The sequence below is a fragment of the Asparagus officinalis genome, chromosome 4 (assembly GCF_001876935.1).
Source record: "Asparagus officinalis chromosome 4, Aspof.V1, whole genome shotgun sequence".
In the NCBI taxonomy this organism is placed as follows: Eukaryota; Viridiplantae; Streptophyta; class Magnoliopsida; order Asparagales; family Asparagaceae; genus Asparagus; species Asparagus officinalis.
In genome coordinates, this window is record NC_033797.1 from 184,972 (window position 1) to 200,616 (window position 15,645).

Genomic DNA, 15,645 nt, shown 5'->3' on the forward strand with positions numbered 1-15,645 from the left:
AAAGCCCAGCCGCAGCAGCTAATAAGCTCTGCTGTCGGTGTGGTGTTGCTTGAGAGGCTCACCGCTTTCCTGTGGAGCGGACCCAAATGCGATCATCCTCGCCTTCCCTTCGCCTATTTTGATGTACGTGAGATGCTTTGCAGCTTTGGGCCAGGTGTGGGGAATCACTTTTTGAGAAAAAAAAACTGCTTCGGTTCATTTGGCGTTGCCTGGTCCACACCCGCATCATAGTTATGTTAATACCATCCATAAATAAATAAACGTACGTGATGTATATAGTAGCAATAAAATTGGCAATGCATTGGTCAAGTAAAGGGGTAGGGTTAACAGGATGCACGTGCGTTGCAGCACGCCCACCTGAAAATGACTTGTCGGCTCCCGATCTCAGAGCCAGACTCGGATGCAGACGCACCGGGAACCATGCTCTTCTCTGCTTTACTTTTTCCATTCCCCTTGGCAACCAAATCTCAAACTCGATTGCATACTGCATAGCTAACGGATTGTTTCTGAATGATCTTTATATCAATAGTCTTTTTTACTACCTATAATTATCTTTTCCAACTGCTAAGCCAATTATCTCTCTCTCGCTCTCTCTCTCTCTCTCTCTCCCCCCACTCTGTGACGCATCTATTTTGTGTGCAGCGCGTCGTTGGCATCACTGACGAGGGAGACAGGGCCCAAGTTGGTGAAGGGGGACCCAGCCAAGAAATCGGAAACACCCAAGGTTGCCCACCATCACCATGACCATTTCGCCCCCGCCTTCGGTGTCAGCGACAGCGCCTTGAAGTTCACCCATGTCCTCTACAACCTTTCCCCTTCCGGTAATCACGCTCGCCCGTACTAGTGCCTCTACTCTTGTGTAGTTAATCCATCCCCTTCCCTTCATTTTCTTCTTTTTGTTAAAACTTCACCGGATAGATAGATAGATAAATAATGTACTTGTTACTACTCTCGTTATCCTAATTAATTGTAACAGAGCTGTATGAACAAGCCATAAAGTATGAGCATGGATCATTTGTAACATCAAGCGGCGCCCTGGCCACCCTGTCGGGTGCTAAGACCGGCCGATCTCCGAGGGACAAACGTGTAGTCAAGGACGAGACTACCACTGATGAGCTCTGGTGGGGAAAGTAAGTCCCTCCCTAGTTACGCTGCATCATCCTCTGCTGATTAATGCTCTAATGATATTTTTGCACTTTCTCCCCTCCCTTCTTACTGCTCGCTGCTCCATCTTTTCATTCAATTGCATCTCTAGGGGCTCGCCTAACATTGAGATGGATGAACACACTTTCCTGGTGAACAGGGAGAGGGCTGTTGACTATTTGAACTCCTTGGACAAGGTAAAACTTTCAGCTTTGTGCCTTTGTCTGTCTACTATTCTAAGGCGTCGAATACTCTTTTGACTCTACCGTTGAATAATTCTGTGTGTTTCCCTTGTACAATTTTCGTGAACGAGGAGTTTGGAAATTCAGTGAATGTTTAAGAGTGTTCTAACCAAGATATATGTTTTCTCTCTCTCTCTCTCTCTGGTGGCAGGTTTTTGTGAATGATCAGTTCCTAAATTGGGATCCTGAGAACAAGATCAAAGTCCGAATCGTCTCAGCAAGAGCGTACCATTCTCTCTTCATGAATAATATGTAAGCATGAAGCTTAATTTTACGCAATTATGGTCAATCTTTCTATATTTCTCGTGCGTGGGCCTCTCTGCTCAAGTAAAACCTCAGATAAGTCGTCCTTTTGATGTGCCTCGCCTACTGTTTTACACGTTAGTAATGTTTTAGCGGTGTGGAGATGAGCCTTAGAGATGCCTTTTTCCAATTGGTTTGCAAGTCAATATGCAATATTAGGAATAACTAAGGTAACAGGTAGAAAATAGCAGAGAATGTTGTAGAACACGAAACGATGACCTGCGTGTATGGCAGGTGTATCCGGCCCACGCCTGAAGAACTGGAGGAATTCGGTACTCCTGACTTCACAATTTACAACGCGGGGCAGTTCCCATGTAACCGATACACACACTATATGACATCATCGACCAGCATAGACCTTAACCTCTCGAGGAGGGAAATGGTCATCCTTGGCACCCAATATGCTGGTGAGATGAAGAAAGGTCTCTTCAGCGTCATGCATTATCTCATGCCGAAGAGACAAATCTTATCCTTGCACTCTGGCTGCAATATGGGCAAAGACGGCGATGTTGCCCTATTCTTTGGTCTTTCAGGTAAAGCTTTCTATGCTGGAATATGGTGATCGCCGTCACCTGCCCATCTGTATCCATCCCCTCCCTGCTTTCTTCTTTCACCATCCTAATATCACATATTAGGGTTTGTTTGTTCACATTGCCTTCCAATGACTCTGTCCTCTTATGACGTAGGTACTGGTAAGACAACTTTGTCCACCGATCACAATAGACTGCTGATTGGCGATGATGAGCACTGTTGGAGTGATAATGGTGTCTCAAATATTGAGGGTGGTTGTTATGCAAAATGCATTGATTTGTCCAGAGAGAAGGAACCTGATATCTGGAATGCCATAAAATTTGGAACTGGTAATCCTCTTCTTTGTGCTTTTCTCTCGCATTTCTGTCAGATTTTATGTAGCTTGATCAGTTAAGTGATGGCTGGGATCTTTTGATTGCAGTACTTGAGAATGTGGTATTTGAGGAGCACACACGGGAAGTTGATTATACTGATAAATCCGTCACAGGTATAAATTTGTCACTGAGGTTATTCTCTAAGGAAGGGCAAAAAAAGAGGAAATACTTTGGCAGATATTTGCAATATATGGTTTCCTCTTCTTTAAAAGTAGACTAATGACATGCACTTTGGTTGAATAATTTTTGTAGAGAACACTCGAGCATCCTACCCGATTGAGTACATACCGAATGCAAAGATACCCTGCGTCGGCCCACACCCTAAAAATGTGATCCTTTTGGCGTGCGATGCATTTGGAGTACTGCCACCAGTGAGCAAGCTAAACCTCGCCCAGACCATGTACCATTTCATCAGCGGTTACACTGCTCTTGTGGCTGGTACCGAGGACGGTATCAAAGAGCCTCAGGCCACTTTCTCTGCTTGTTTTGGTGCTGCTTTCATTATGCTTCATCCCACCAAGTATGCTGCAATGCTCGCTGAGAAGATGCAGAAGTATGGTGCCACCGGTTGGCTCGTCAACACTGGTTGGTCTGGTGGAAGGTAATATAACAAGCGTACTGACATTATAGATGAGGAAATTTCATTTAGAAATTTCATATGAAATGTATCATACAATGTGGTAATATCGTTCTCATTGTATCAGGTATGGCGTTGGCAATCGCATCAAGCTGCCGTACACCCGCAAGATCATCGATGCCATTCACTCAGGGAGCCTTTTGAATGTTAATTACAAAAAGACGGAGGTGTTTGGACTCGAGATACCAACTGAAATTGAAGGAGTTCCATCTGAGATCCTGGATCCAGTCAACACCGTAAGTTTTTACATTATCAATTTTAAAACTCGCCACCCTGTATAATACCAGTTGAAAATTTGGATGTATTTGAACTTTCAACTGAGTTGGCTCTCCTTGTTGTTGGGGGACAGTGGAAGGACAAGGACGCATACAAGGAGACCCTGCTGAAGCTTGGCGGTTTATTCAAGAAGAATTTTGAGGTGTTTGCCAGCTACACGATAGGCAAGGATGGCAAGCTGACGGAGGAGATCCTTGCTGCTGGCCCCAACTTTTGAAAGAATTCCATTTAACCCAAGAAGAAAAAAACGCTCTTAAGATGTATTATGTAAAGAGTTGGAGAGGAGGAAGAAGAAAAGATGAACTGAAAAATAAATAGAGAATGTTGTTGAGGATTTGGTGGGTGGGTGAGGAAGAGGGCATACAAGGTTCAGCAATTGCAATGGTTGCATCACCAAGTATCTATTATATAAACTTTTTACATCGTTATGTAAAAACACTATATCGGACAAGTTTCCTATGCCTATTAGCTGAATGAGCCCGCGTGTTCCCTCTCTCTCGTTTTTATATATATATATATGCGCTATGCCAATGTCCATCTCAATCAGCTATGAGTTTTGATTTTCATCTCTCTTGTTTTGAGGTTGTTTGATGGGATACCTTTGATATCAATTTTTCATGAAAACGTTTATATGTTTCAGGGAGATTCCACCAATACCCAAAACTTTTCTGTGGTAATTCTCTGGAGCATACGAGCGGAGTCCTGTATCCCTCCACTTTGCTTCTCCTAAACCTTGGCCGAGATAGATCAAACCATCAACCTCTAATTTTATTTGTATATGGAAGGAAATCATTTATAATCCTTGTAATTCAGTTTTTTTTAATAAATTGCAGCAGAAACAACCTACCTTGCACACAAACATCATCTAAAGTCTTATTTGACCTCTCATATCAAAGAAACGGAACAAAAGAATAGCCTGATTTAAATCGACATGTTTTTTGCAAGAAGCAGGTCCATACAGATTTGTCCCTAGCATCTGCGACGGTAATGGAAACAAATCCTTCACCAGCAGCCATTTGACTAATAAGGAAAAAAAGGAAATAATAATAATAATAATAATAACAGAGTTCCTAAATCACAAATGATGTTTACTGTTGCGTTAGAGGATCAGAGCAAACGCAAGTCCTATCAGAAAACAATGTTAGAGCAGACTTATCCCTCAACCTTGGCGTAAGCAAAGCGTAATTAGGGCATTTAGAGGCATTGTTAAGCAGATTTATCCCTCAACCTTGGAGTAGTAAGCAAAGCGTAATTAGGGCATTTAGAGGCATTGTTAAGCTGTGTGGCCCCTTCGCGTTCCTTGCTTGATTCAGCCATATTCCTTTACCTGCAACTTCTCCATCTTTTATTGCGTTCCATTTGACACACCAGCACCTATCGCATCACGTTCACCAGCGAGTTGAGAACCTATCAAGTTTTCTGGCTAGAATAAACCGCACAAATGCAACTCACGGCCGGTCGAAGAAAGAAAGTCTCTCTCTTATTTAATCCCCAGACCAGGCCTCCAAAATTCTATTAATTAAGAAGTTCTGAACAAGGAGAAAATATGACTTGCAAGATGTTGCCTCTATCAAAAGTGTCCAGGCCAGGTGGTTGCATCATCTCCGAGGTTTTAAAAAAATTGGATCAACCCTTCCAGATGTCTGTTTTCTTATACTTTTGAGTCAATAAGAACATTTTTTTAATTTTCTTAACAAATCAAAAAAGCTACTTCAATGAAAAAGTGGGAAGTATTTTGTTTAAGGCTGCGTTCGGTTTTGATGAGCTCCACTGAGAACAACTTGCTTTTAAAGGCTTAGTTTCCATCTTACTGTTTGGGTGGTTTCCTAAAAACTAAGAAAAGGGAATGGGTACATGGAAATTAATAAAATATTATTTTCATCCATTTCAATCCCTAAAACTCACTCACAACATCCAATAAAATATTATTTTCATCCAACAACTCATCTCATATGATCTCCTAAAAATAAACCAAACATGAGAAATGAGTCACATCATCCAACTCATCTCATCTCCATCTCATCTCATCTTTAAAAATCACCTACATCATCCAATAATATGGTGACAACTCATCTCATCTCATTAAAATTTTATTTTCATCCATTTCCTCCAAAAAAACAAGGAAATTGATTTCCTTAAGTATGAGTCACATCATCCAATAATATAATGACAACTCATCTCATCTCATCTATTTTTCCTTAAGTATGAGTCACATCATCCAATAATATAATGACAACTCATCTCATCTCATCTATTTTCTTATTTTTAAGAATAATGACAACTCATCTCATCTCATCTATTTTCTTATTTTTAAGAATGAACCAAACACAAGAAAAGAACATGTTATAGGAAATAAGTTTATTATAATTCATTTCCTTATTTTTTTGGCCAACCAATCAACATCAAAACAAGTTTTCTTAAAAAATCACCCACATCATCCAATAATATGGTGACAACTAATCTCATCTCATCTCCTATTTTTTTATTTCCTTCTTTTTTTAGCCAACCAAACAATCTCAAAACAAGTTTTCTTAGAAATAGATTTCCTATTCTTTGATTTTCTTCTTTTTTTAGCCAAACAAACAGATGAAACCAACACATGGAGAAACTTGTACACAACCTTAACTCACTGTAGATGCTCCAACTTTCATCACCAATTAAGAGAAAAAGCAATTGTCCTCTATCAAACAAATTTTACTGAATTAGCATCCATACAATGAAATGGTCCACTTTCTACCAACTATCGTCTGCTAAAAGGTATCTAACAAATGTAGACATCTAAAACAATTTATCGCACGTCAAATAATATTGTCAAATAATATTCAACTATTGTAAAATTAGTTTTCCAGCGTTTGGAGATAAACTACTGGTTCTAGGCCACTAACTTGAACAAGCTATACGAGCAGTATGTACCTAAGCAAGTGGTGCTTCAAATAAAAGATGCTTCAAATACAGAGTAGCAAGACAAGTTTTGACTACATCATGGATTATAGCTGACAAGTTCAGAATAACTTACACAAACTACATTTCAAAGGGGGGAAACATCTTAAAGATAATACGACCTCCAATATTACAGGGACCATGGCACTTTACTGGACCGCTCTATTTTACTAAAACTGTAAATTTCCAGTTTGCATTTATAGAACTGACTAATTACAAAAGGTGGTCTCCTGATCCACATTCATACAGGAAAAGCTCTGCAACCTTTCAGCTTGACAAAACTACTTGTTCTCATCTCAGAGTCTCACCACTATCTAGGAAAAGCTCTGCAACCTTTCAGCTTGACAAAACTACTTGTTCTCATCTCAGAGTCTCACCACTATCTACTTCAGAATCCCAGAGCTTAATTCCTTGAGTTCATTGCTACATATCAAAGCTTAATCTTTCAACCTGGTGTAAGATGTAAAATACTATAAATAGAGCATATCTTGATAAACTAAGATTTGGGAGACAAAAATGAACATGTGGGAGAATTTCGGGTACAGAACTTGATCGAACTTGACATAAAACTTTAAGGTAATATCGTGCATCTGTGTCCTAAAGCATAGGGGTAACCAAAATATTAACGCATTTCAATAAATCACACAGTCTGATACTAATTGCTCCCAACATCTAAGACTTCTACAAGCAAAGGTTATCAGAGGTGTACCTTCTCTAATACGGATATTTTTAATTTTTCATTTAGATGACTTGTAGGAAAGATCAAGCAGAAGAATAATGCCATTCTTTCTACATAATTCTCACCATCTAGCCTAGAGATGCAGGTTTTTCGAATAAATAAGTCAAGTCTTGCCTATTAATAAAATAATAATATAGGCTAAATTACATTACATCCCATGCACTTTAATGGTTTTGTCTTTAAAACAATAATTTTTGCCCATTCAGAAGACTATCATGATAGTGTTAGCAAGGGCTTTCAAGGACACATTTGCTCTTCCTCTTCACTGGTATGTTTGACAGAAAGTCATTTTAATCATCAGCATATTCATCTAAAATTTATCATGCGATGTGAAAGTCATGCGATGCGGTGAGAGGCGACTTTCCTTTTTGTTCTCCTCTATCAGTGCCTTGCCTTTTCTTCTTTCTTCTTGCTTCCTTTCTCTCTTTCACTTCTTACCACCCTATTTAGCACTTGCTTGTTCTCAAGAGTTTTCCTTCTCCCCCTTTTACCCTTTATTCCTTGTTTATGATGTAAACGAGACCCCGGGTATGCTCAAGTTTAGACGAACACAAACTATAATTTTGGTGGTGCTAAATAACAAGACAGATGGAACAAAGAAGTCTGCGCCTTCGTAGCATAATTAAAAAATAATTTTCCAGCGGTGACCATCTCTGGAATACATAATTTCAACTCAATTGGAGTGCAAAGTAGAAGAATAAACCCAATTGGCATACAATTCCAATAGAAGTATGAAAGGGACAAAAGTGGCAACCCATGTCATGAATCGCTAAGCTTGCACAACCTTACCTCCTCTCAACTTCTTTTTTAAACGATATACTGTATATTTATCATCTAAAGATGCCGTACGTCTATAGCACCTGTTTATCTAATTCTTATGCCACATATAAACAGAACAAGACACACATACATAAGGTACTTACAAAAAAGCAATAGGAAAATTGGTAGCCTAGAAAAATGGACAATCAATCCCCTAACTAGCACTAATCCAAGCACCTAAAAACTGCAACCTGAAATTTATGAAGGCACAATTGAAAGGGGGGGAAAAATTAGATGAGGCCAATTTCCTTGTTTCTGGTGTACAACCAAGCACATTTCTAGCAATTGCCAACTCAATTGAATCAGTGCATATGTTGTGACGTTTGGCGTTTCCCTCCCTCGTCGTCTCTTGTTAAGTGCGGTGTAATAAGAGAAATTTTTTTTAGCTGTAGTTGACCCTGACTCTATTTTGATGATGTTGCAAAACAGTTTCCCCGGGTGATGATATAGGAGAAACAAATTGGTGATTTCAGCAAGAAAAGTTCTCAGCATAAAAAAAAAAAGGGCAGTTAAAAAGCAGAACACGAGCAGAAAAGGGAAAGTGCATGCAATCCAAACAAACAGTAAATTCTAATTTATTTAAATTTGTTTTCAGCTTCGGGGTGGAAGGGTAGAGTGCATATACGAGAGAGGGTTCAAAGGGTAGAGTGCAAATATCCTTGTGCTTGATCATACCGGAGTCGACAAGAAGAGGGGTCTCAGCAGCAAGCCAGGGGGCCAACCCTAGGCAGAGGGCATGGGCTATCCCGAACCGAGGGCAGTTCTTGGCCCACAGGGGCTTGAAGTGAACGGTCAAGCAGATCTTGCCACCGCGGTACATCTGAGGAGGGGAAGGATAGCCGAATCGATCAGTTGGATCGAGCCTTTAGGGAAATTAAAAAAAAAGAAAAAAAGACCAAGGAAATAAGAAGAGAAGGGAGACGAGACGAGACGAAGTAAGACCTTGTGAGTCTTCCCGTCGAGCTGAGGGAGCTCGATCTCGGGGGCGGTGGCAGGGTAGGTGACGGGGATGTCGAACTGGAGGCTGAATTCGTAGCGGTGGAGGTTGTGGACGTACCAGCAGCGTGCCGGCCCAGCGGTGCCTGGGGTTGGGAGGCGAAAGATCCTGAACATCGTTGTCGTGTGATTTGCTTATGAGTGTAGGCGATAGGCTCCCGTACTCTCCTTCAGCCTCTGCGTCCACGCAGCCCGTCCCTTGGCCCCCGCGTGTTGAAAGCCAGCGGGATCTGATCAGCGTCGACTTCGTGCTCGGTCCCATCCCTCCATCCTCCTCCTCCTCTTCTTCTTCTTCTTCTTCTTCTTCGACCCTCTCCCAGACCAGGCGGCGCTCCCTTCGATTCCCCCTCGGTCCAACCCCCACCTCCTATTTTTATTTTTATTATTAATCAATGGCTAATTAATAAATATTCTCCTTTATTACATTCGTTTTTGCACTGGACGGATGGGATGAGATGAGATGAGACCAGACATACATGTTTCTGTTGATGTTAATAATCACACGGATGATGTTGGGGTTAGATTGAGCATGGGCCCTTAACTTCTCCGAATATGCTTGTTCTTTGCACGCGTAACAAGTCGTAAGAGGACGAGGACTAGTTCTCTCGTTGTTTCTCCGACGACTAAGTCAGCGATGTGCTTGAATGGGAAAGTAGTGAACAACGCGAGTTCTCTGGTGCGGTATAATGGAGAAATGTTCTCAGAAATTGCTTACCTTCGCATTGGGAATAGTCGTCCCTCTTATAACCATGCGGTAGGGGCATTTTAATCTCCCCCCCACCGAGTCTGAGCTGACGGCTGAGTCAGCGTCGACTTTACGCGCGTCAGCTGTGGAGTGGTCGCAGAATGGGCGTTGTCACTTCGACGTTAATGAGATGGGATAAGTGGCGCACGAAGCCGGCGTGGTCCGATATGTTATAAATAGTGCCGGGGATGGAGAATTGATGGCGTCTGCCAAACATTTAATGTGATGTCGACGCGCTGTTAGCGGAGGGTTCGAGGTCGACATTGCCTTTTAACTTGTATCAAGGGGTGCCCATAAGTAACGCTTTTCGAGTCGACTCGGTGAGACGCCAGCTAATTTCACTTTTCAATACTCAATTCTACTATTTTATATATTTATTTATGCTTTTTCCCTATGAACTGTGTGAAAAACTAATTTAAATAAGGAACATTGTTTAAATTATATTTCTTTGAGTTGTTCAATTTTATATAAATAAATTAATCAATATATTTTTCTGATAGATCAAAGCCTTTGCCTATGGCTCTTCGCTACTTTGTCTCACAAAGTTTTGATTGAAGTTCATGACCTCGCACACTTAAACTTAAGAAAATCAAGGTTAAAATTATATGAGTGTGTGAAAAACAACCCACTCATTATAAAAATTAATCTCTATACTAAAACAATTGGGTGTTCCACTGTAGCCCAACTGTTTTAGTATATAAACCTCAATTATTTTAGCAAATATAAAAAAAAGCCAATAGGAAGCTTTTGCTATAAACCTCAAAATCTACCTCCAATTGAAGCCCTCCCACCACCGAATACTGTAATAATATAATATCAATATAAATGTTTTAGCTTATAAATCTAAAGTTTTACTCCCATTTATTTTTAAATTCACCCAATTATAAAACACTCTTAGACAAAAAAAAACTCTATTGAATTATTTATAACTCACTTTTTATTTCATTAGCTTTGTATAGATCGTAAATTGTTATATTTTATTGTAAATTATTATTTTGTTGCAACTTATTATTTTTGGTAGTAAATTGTTATGTCTTGTTATATATTGTGGTAACTTATTATTTGTAAATCAAAATGACTAAGCCATAATTATTTTAGCATCTTCTCAATTGTTACTGCATAAGGAATTATACCTATAAACTCAAAGTTTGACTCCCATTTATATTTATACCCACCCATTTTTAAAGGTTCTTTACCTATAAACCAAGATTTTGACCATCATTTTCAGCCCTTCCACTTTTTAAAAAAGGCCTATAAACCCAAAGTTTTACCCTATATCTCACCCACTTGATAAATACAAAATACTCCATCATATTAATTTAAATCTATTTTGTATTTTAACAGCTTAACTTAAGACAAAAATTGATATACTTTATCACCGCTTGCTATAATTTTATTCTGAGTGTTTAGTTTTAGGTAATTTTTGAACCAAAGGATCAAGCTTTTTATTTTGGCTTTTCTCAGAGTTATATCCGACATCAAGAATGTTTATGGGGCTTTTTTTTATAACTATAAAACAACCACCACCATTTATTTTTAAATCTATCCACTTTAAAAAGAAAAATATTATTTTCTAAAAATTAAAGCTTAAGTTTTATCCATATTTATTTTTACAGTGCTGCTATAGGGATCCAAAATATGAGACTATTGGAGGGGACAGATGAGGTGTCCCCCTCCTATTGCATAATTGTTATGGTAAGTCACCATACAAAGTTAGAGATGTCGGAAGAATGTATGTGTAGATCCAAGAGAGCTATGGTTCAAACCAACTTAGAGACTCAAAAGCCCATCCAAGGTCAAGTCTCTCGGCCAGGCAAGCAGACAAGTCATCTTTCGATCAAGGGTCATCATGACCGACACGAAGCGCGGGATCAGTCGCCCCCTCGTGATTAAGACGACTCCTCAAGCAGACAACTCGACCGTACACTCGATCCAAAGCTCACCCGACTATCGGGTCGGTAAATCATAATGATGGCTCGCAGATCAAACCCGTCTCGACTAAAGGGATAAGATCCGACCAAGCTCACTTCAGATGTCAATTGACACAACAGTATTGATTAGTCCCATCAATATCTCCATTCTGACAAACCTCGTGCCCAAGCCGCTTATTCTGCTTACAAGTCACTTCCTAGAGATTGTCATGATGCTCTCCTGTGCACGAGTGACTTCTCCTCCAATTGCCAGCCGTCATCTGGAGAGAGAAGGATGACTAAGCACCCGACCTATCCTATGCACTGCCTCTTCTGACAAATCCAGGGTACTGAGAAGACATTTCTCTCATGTACCCGAATGACTTCCTTTCCAATCGTCAGCCGACATTTGGAAGGAGAAGGATGACTCAGCAACCTGTCCACTCACCCCTCAGCCGCCTCCTGTGCATAGCCAAAGCCAAGGGTCAAACTCTCAGAGGCGATGAACTATAAAAGGAGGGAAAGGAGGTAAAACAAGAGAGGGAGAGGGGATCTCCGCTTCTTTTTACATCTGAACTTTACTCCCCCCTTTTCTTTACAAAAAAAAAAGAAATTCAACTCTTAAAGAGGACCCCCCTGCAAGGACCTCAATGGCCCAGGGGCCTCCCAAAAAACCTCGCTCAAGCTCCACAGCTGACATGACCGTCGAAGGTACCACGGGGGAAACTAGTCTCATACTCCTGCGATTCTTACATATGCAGGTTATCAGCCCACCCCGGGCGCTTAGAATCGGGCGTAAAGTCGGAGGATGAGTCGGCCCCAACATTCATCCTCTCCTTCTTCCCTATCGTCGCCAGGATTGAAACTGCATCCGACGGAGGAGGACCCCCTGTTTTCGCCAAAAGTCGGTTTTGTTGTCGAATTCATTATATCTTCGGTCGATTACAATAAATTCAAAGAAAACAGCCTTTTTATAAGACTCTTTTACACAAAAAAAAGAAAATTACAACTCTTGAGAAAATAAACGCAGGATCGTTGTTTGGATCACTGCTTTCGTGGGATCTTTGCCTGTGCCGGGAGCGCTTTGACTCGTGGACCACCAAGTCACAGATTCTGATTGAACCGTGAGGGGTTTATGATTCTGACTTCATTTATCGAAGTGAGAAATTGAAACGATATCTTATCGATATAAGATAGTCGTTCTTCTTGAAATCAAGTCAAAGCTCAATTTCAAGGATTGGCCGTAAGATCAGCACCTCTGCTCTCTCTCTGCTCTGGATTGCTCAAAATGATCAGCCTTGGATCACAATGATCAGCCTCTGGAAAAATGGCCTTCGGGGGGTATTTATAACCCTCTGGATGAACAGTGCTCGCGAGACAGCATTTGCTGTCTCGGCGGGCGAGACAGTGTTTGCTGTCTCGCCCAGTGAGACAGTAAATTTGCTGTCTGTCTCCCCCAGGGAGACAGTAAATACTGTCTCGGAAACTGCAGTTTCTCATTGTAACCGCTCTCCCACGTTTTAAACTCCGTTATTCTGGCAGTTATCAACGTGATTCTCGCCCACGACGTTCCCCACGTTCTTGAACAGTTGGTGGCCACGTGTCGGCGGTTATAAAGTGGTTTATAACTTCTTTGAAAACTGTCTCATGGGCGAGACAGAGAATGCTGTCTCGCGGGCGAGACAGAGAATGCTGTCTCGCGGGCGAGACAGAGAATGCTGTCTCGCGGGCGAGACAGAGAATGCTGTCTCGCGGGCGAGACAGAGAATACTGTCTCGCCTGGCGAGACAGAGAATGCTGTCTCGCCTGGTGAGACAGTAAAGACTGTCTCGCCTGCGAGACAGAGAATGCTGTCTCGCATGGCGAGACAGTAAAGACTGTCTCGTATGCGAGACATCCCAAACTTGTGTTCTTCTGCCTTTTTGGATGATTTCCTCTTGAGCTGTATTTGGATATCTTTCAGCATTTTTTGACGCCTACAGATACCCCCTCCAAAGTATTCCAGACTCAATCTTTTATAGAGGAGTTCTGGGATGCTTTGGATAAGATAGGTCTTACTTATGATCCTTTCAATGCTTGGTTGAGTAGATCGTGTAGAGGAACCCGTAGGTGGCTTCAACTTTTGATCTCTTTGTCTCTCAATCTATTCAGTGCTTTGTAGAATAGTTAAGATTCTTCCGGCATCGCGTTTATCGCTTGTCCATTGTAGAGATCTTGAATTAAAGCTGGAACTTGTACTTGTGAAATCAGCTCTTGTCGTCAAGTTGACACTGCATATACCCGTTTAGGGGTAGTCAGGTTATTCTCAAGAATATTTTAACTGATATTCTCCAGAAACTTCCTGTTGAGGATAGGGAAACAGTTTAGACTCTTATACCTATTTGGAGTATTCAGGTTATTCTTAAGAATATTCTGAGTAATATTCTCCAGAAACTTCCTGTTGAGGGTAGGAAAACAGTTTAGACTCGTGTACCTATTGGAGTATTCAGGTTATTCTTAAGAATATTCTGAGTAATATTCTCCAGAAACTTCCTGTTGAGGGTAGGAAAACAGTTTAGACTCGTGTACCTATTGGAGTATTCAGGTTATTCTTAAGAATATTCTGAGTAATATTCTCCAGAAACTTCCTGTTGAGGGTAGGAAAACAGTTTAGACTCGTGTACCTATTGGAGTATTCAGGTTATTCTTAAGAATATTCTGAGTAATATTCTCCAGAAACTTCCTGTTGAGGGTAGGAAAACAGTTTAGACTCGTGTACCTATTGGAGTATTCAGGTTATTCTTAAGAATATTCTGAGTAATATTCTCCAGAAACTTCCTGTTGAGGGTAGGAAAACAGTTTAGACTCGTGAACCTATTGGAGTATTCAGGTTATTCTTAAGAATATTCTGAGTAATATTCTCCAGAAACTTCCTGTTGAGGGTAGGAAAACAGTTTAGACTCGTGTACCTATTGGAGTATTCAGGTTATTCTTAAGAATATTCTGAGTAATATTCTCCAGAAACTTCCTGTTGAGGGTAGGAAAACAGTTTAGACTCGTGTACCTATTGGAGTATTCAGGTTATTCTTAAGAATATTCTGAGTAATATTCTCCAGAAACTTCCTGTTGAGGGTAGGAAAACAGTTTAGACTCGTGTACCTATTGGAGTATTCAGGTTATTCTTAAGAATATTCTGAGTAATATTCTCCAGAAACTTCCTGTTGAGGGTAGGAAAACAGTTTAGACTCGTGTACCTATTGGAGTATTCAGGTTATTCTTAAGAATATTCTGAGTAATATTCTCCAGAAACTTCCTGTTGAGGGTAGGAAAACAGTTTAGACTCGTGTACCTATTGGAGTATTCAGGTTATTCTTAAGAATATTCTGAGTAATATTCTCCAGAAACTTCCTGTTGAGGGTAGGAAAACAGTTTAGACTCGTGTACCTATTGGAGTATTCAGGTTATTCTTAAGAATATTCTGAGTAATATTCTCCAGAAACTTCCTGTTGAGGGTAGGAAAACAGTTTAGACTCGTGTACCTATTGGAGTATTCAGGTTATTCTTAAGAATATTCTGAGTAATATTCTCCAGAAACTTCCTGTTGAGGGTAGGAAAACAGTTTAGACTCGTGTACCTATTGGAGTATTCAGGTTATTCTTAAGAATATTCTGAGTAATATTCTCCAGAAACTTCCTGTTGAGGGTAGGAAAACAGTTTAGACTCGTGTACCTATTGGAGTATTCAGGTTATTCTTAAGAATATTCTGAGTAATATTCTCCAGAAACTTCCTGTTGAGGGTAGGAAAACAGTTTAGACTCGTGTACCTATTGGAGTATTCAGGTTATTCTTAAGAATATTCTGAGTAATATTCTCCAGAAACTTCCTGTTGAGGGTAGGAAAACAGTTTAGACTCGTGTACCTATTGGAGTATTCAGGTTATTCTTAAGAATATTCTGAGTAATATTCTCCAGAAACTTCCTGTTGAGGGTAGGAAAACAGTTTAGACTCGTG

General features: G+C 40.4%; 2 protein-coding genes and 1 long non-coding RNA gene across 3 annotated transcripts in view; 1 reads left to right on the forward strand and 2 right to left on the reverse strand.

Annotated features, from left to right (window-relative positions):
- Nucleotides 1-3,997, forward strand: part of LOC109836269 (phosphoenolpyruvate carboxykinase (ATP)) — a 5,546-nt gene extending 1,549 nt beyond the window's left edge. Inside the window, exons 3-12 of the mRNA XM_020404131.1 lie at nucleotides 643-821; nucleotides 977-1,130; nucleotides 1,256-1,340; nucleotides 1,537-1,637; nucleotides 1,923-2,221; nucleotides 2,375-2,548; nucleotides 2,641-2,706; nucleotides 2,846-3,194; nucleotides 3,298-3,466; nucleotides 3,580-3,997. Coding sequence (XP_020259720.1) covers nucleotides 643-821; nucleotides 977-1,130; nucleotides 1,256-1,340; nucleotides 1,537-1,637; nucleotides 1,923-2,221; nucleotides 2,375-2,548; nucleotides 2,641-2,706; nucleotides 2,846-3,194; nucleotides 3,298-3,466; nucleotides 3,580-3,723 — 1,720 coding nt within the window. The 3' untranslated portion in view covers nucleotides 3,724-3,997. The remainder of the gene's footprint in view (nucleotides 1-642; nucleotides 822-976; nucleotides 1,131-1,255; nucleotides 1,341-1,536; nucleotides 1,638-1,922; nucleotides 2,222-2,374; nucleotides 2,549-2,640; nucleotides 2,707-2,845; nucleotides 3,195-3,297; nucleotides 3,467-3,579) is intronic.
- LOC109836273 lies at nucleotides 6,432-8,654 on the reverse strand. The gene is made up of 2 exons (XR_002245892.1): nucleotides 6,780-8,654; nucleotides 6,432-6,710 (listed from the first exon to the last, which is right to left on the reverse strand). It is a non-coding gene; the product is annotated as an uncharacterized LOC109836273 (long non-coding RNA).
- On the reverse strand, nucleotides 8,660-9,117 carry LOC109836155 (ubiquitin-fold modifier-conjugating enzyme 1; the record flags this gene model as incomplete). Its single annotated transcript, XM_020404040.1, has 2 exons — nucleotides 8,947-9,117; nucleotides 8,660-8,824 (listed from the first exon to the last, which is right to left on the reverse strand). Coding segments are annotated over exons 1-2 (336 nt in total), but the record flags the coding sequence as incomplete, so codon positions are not given.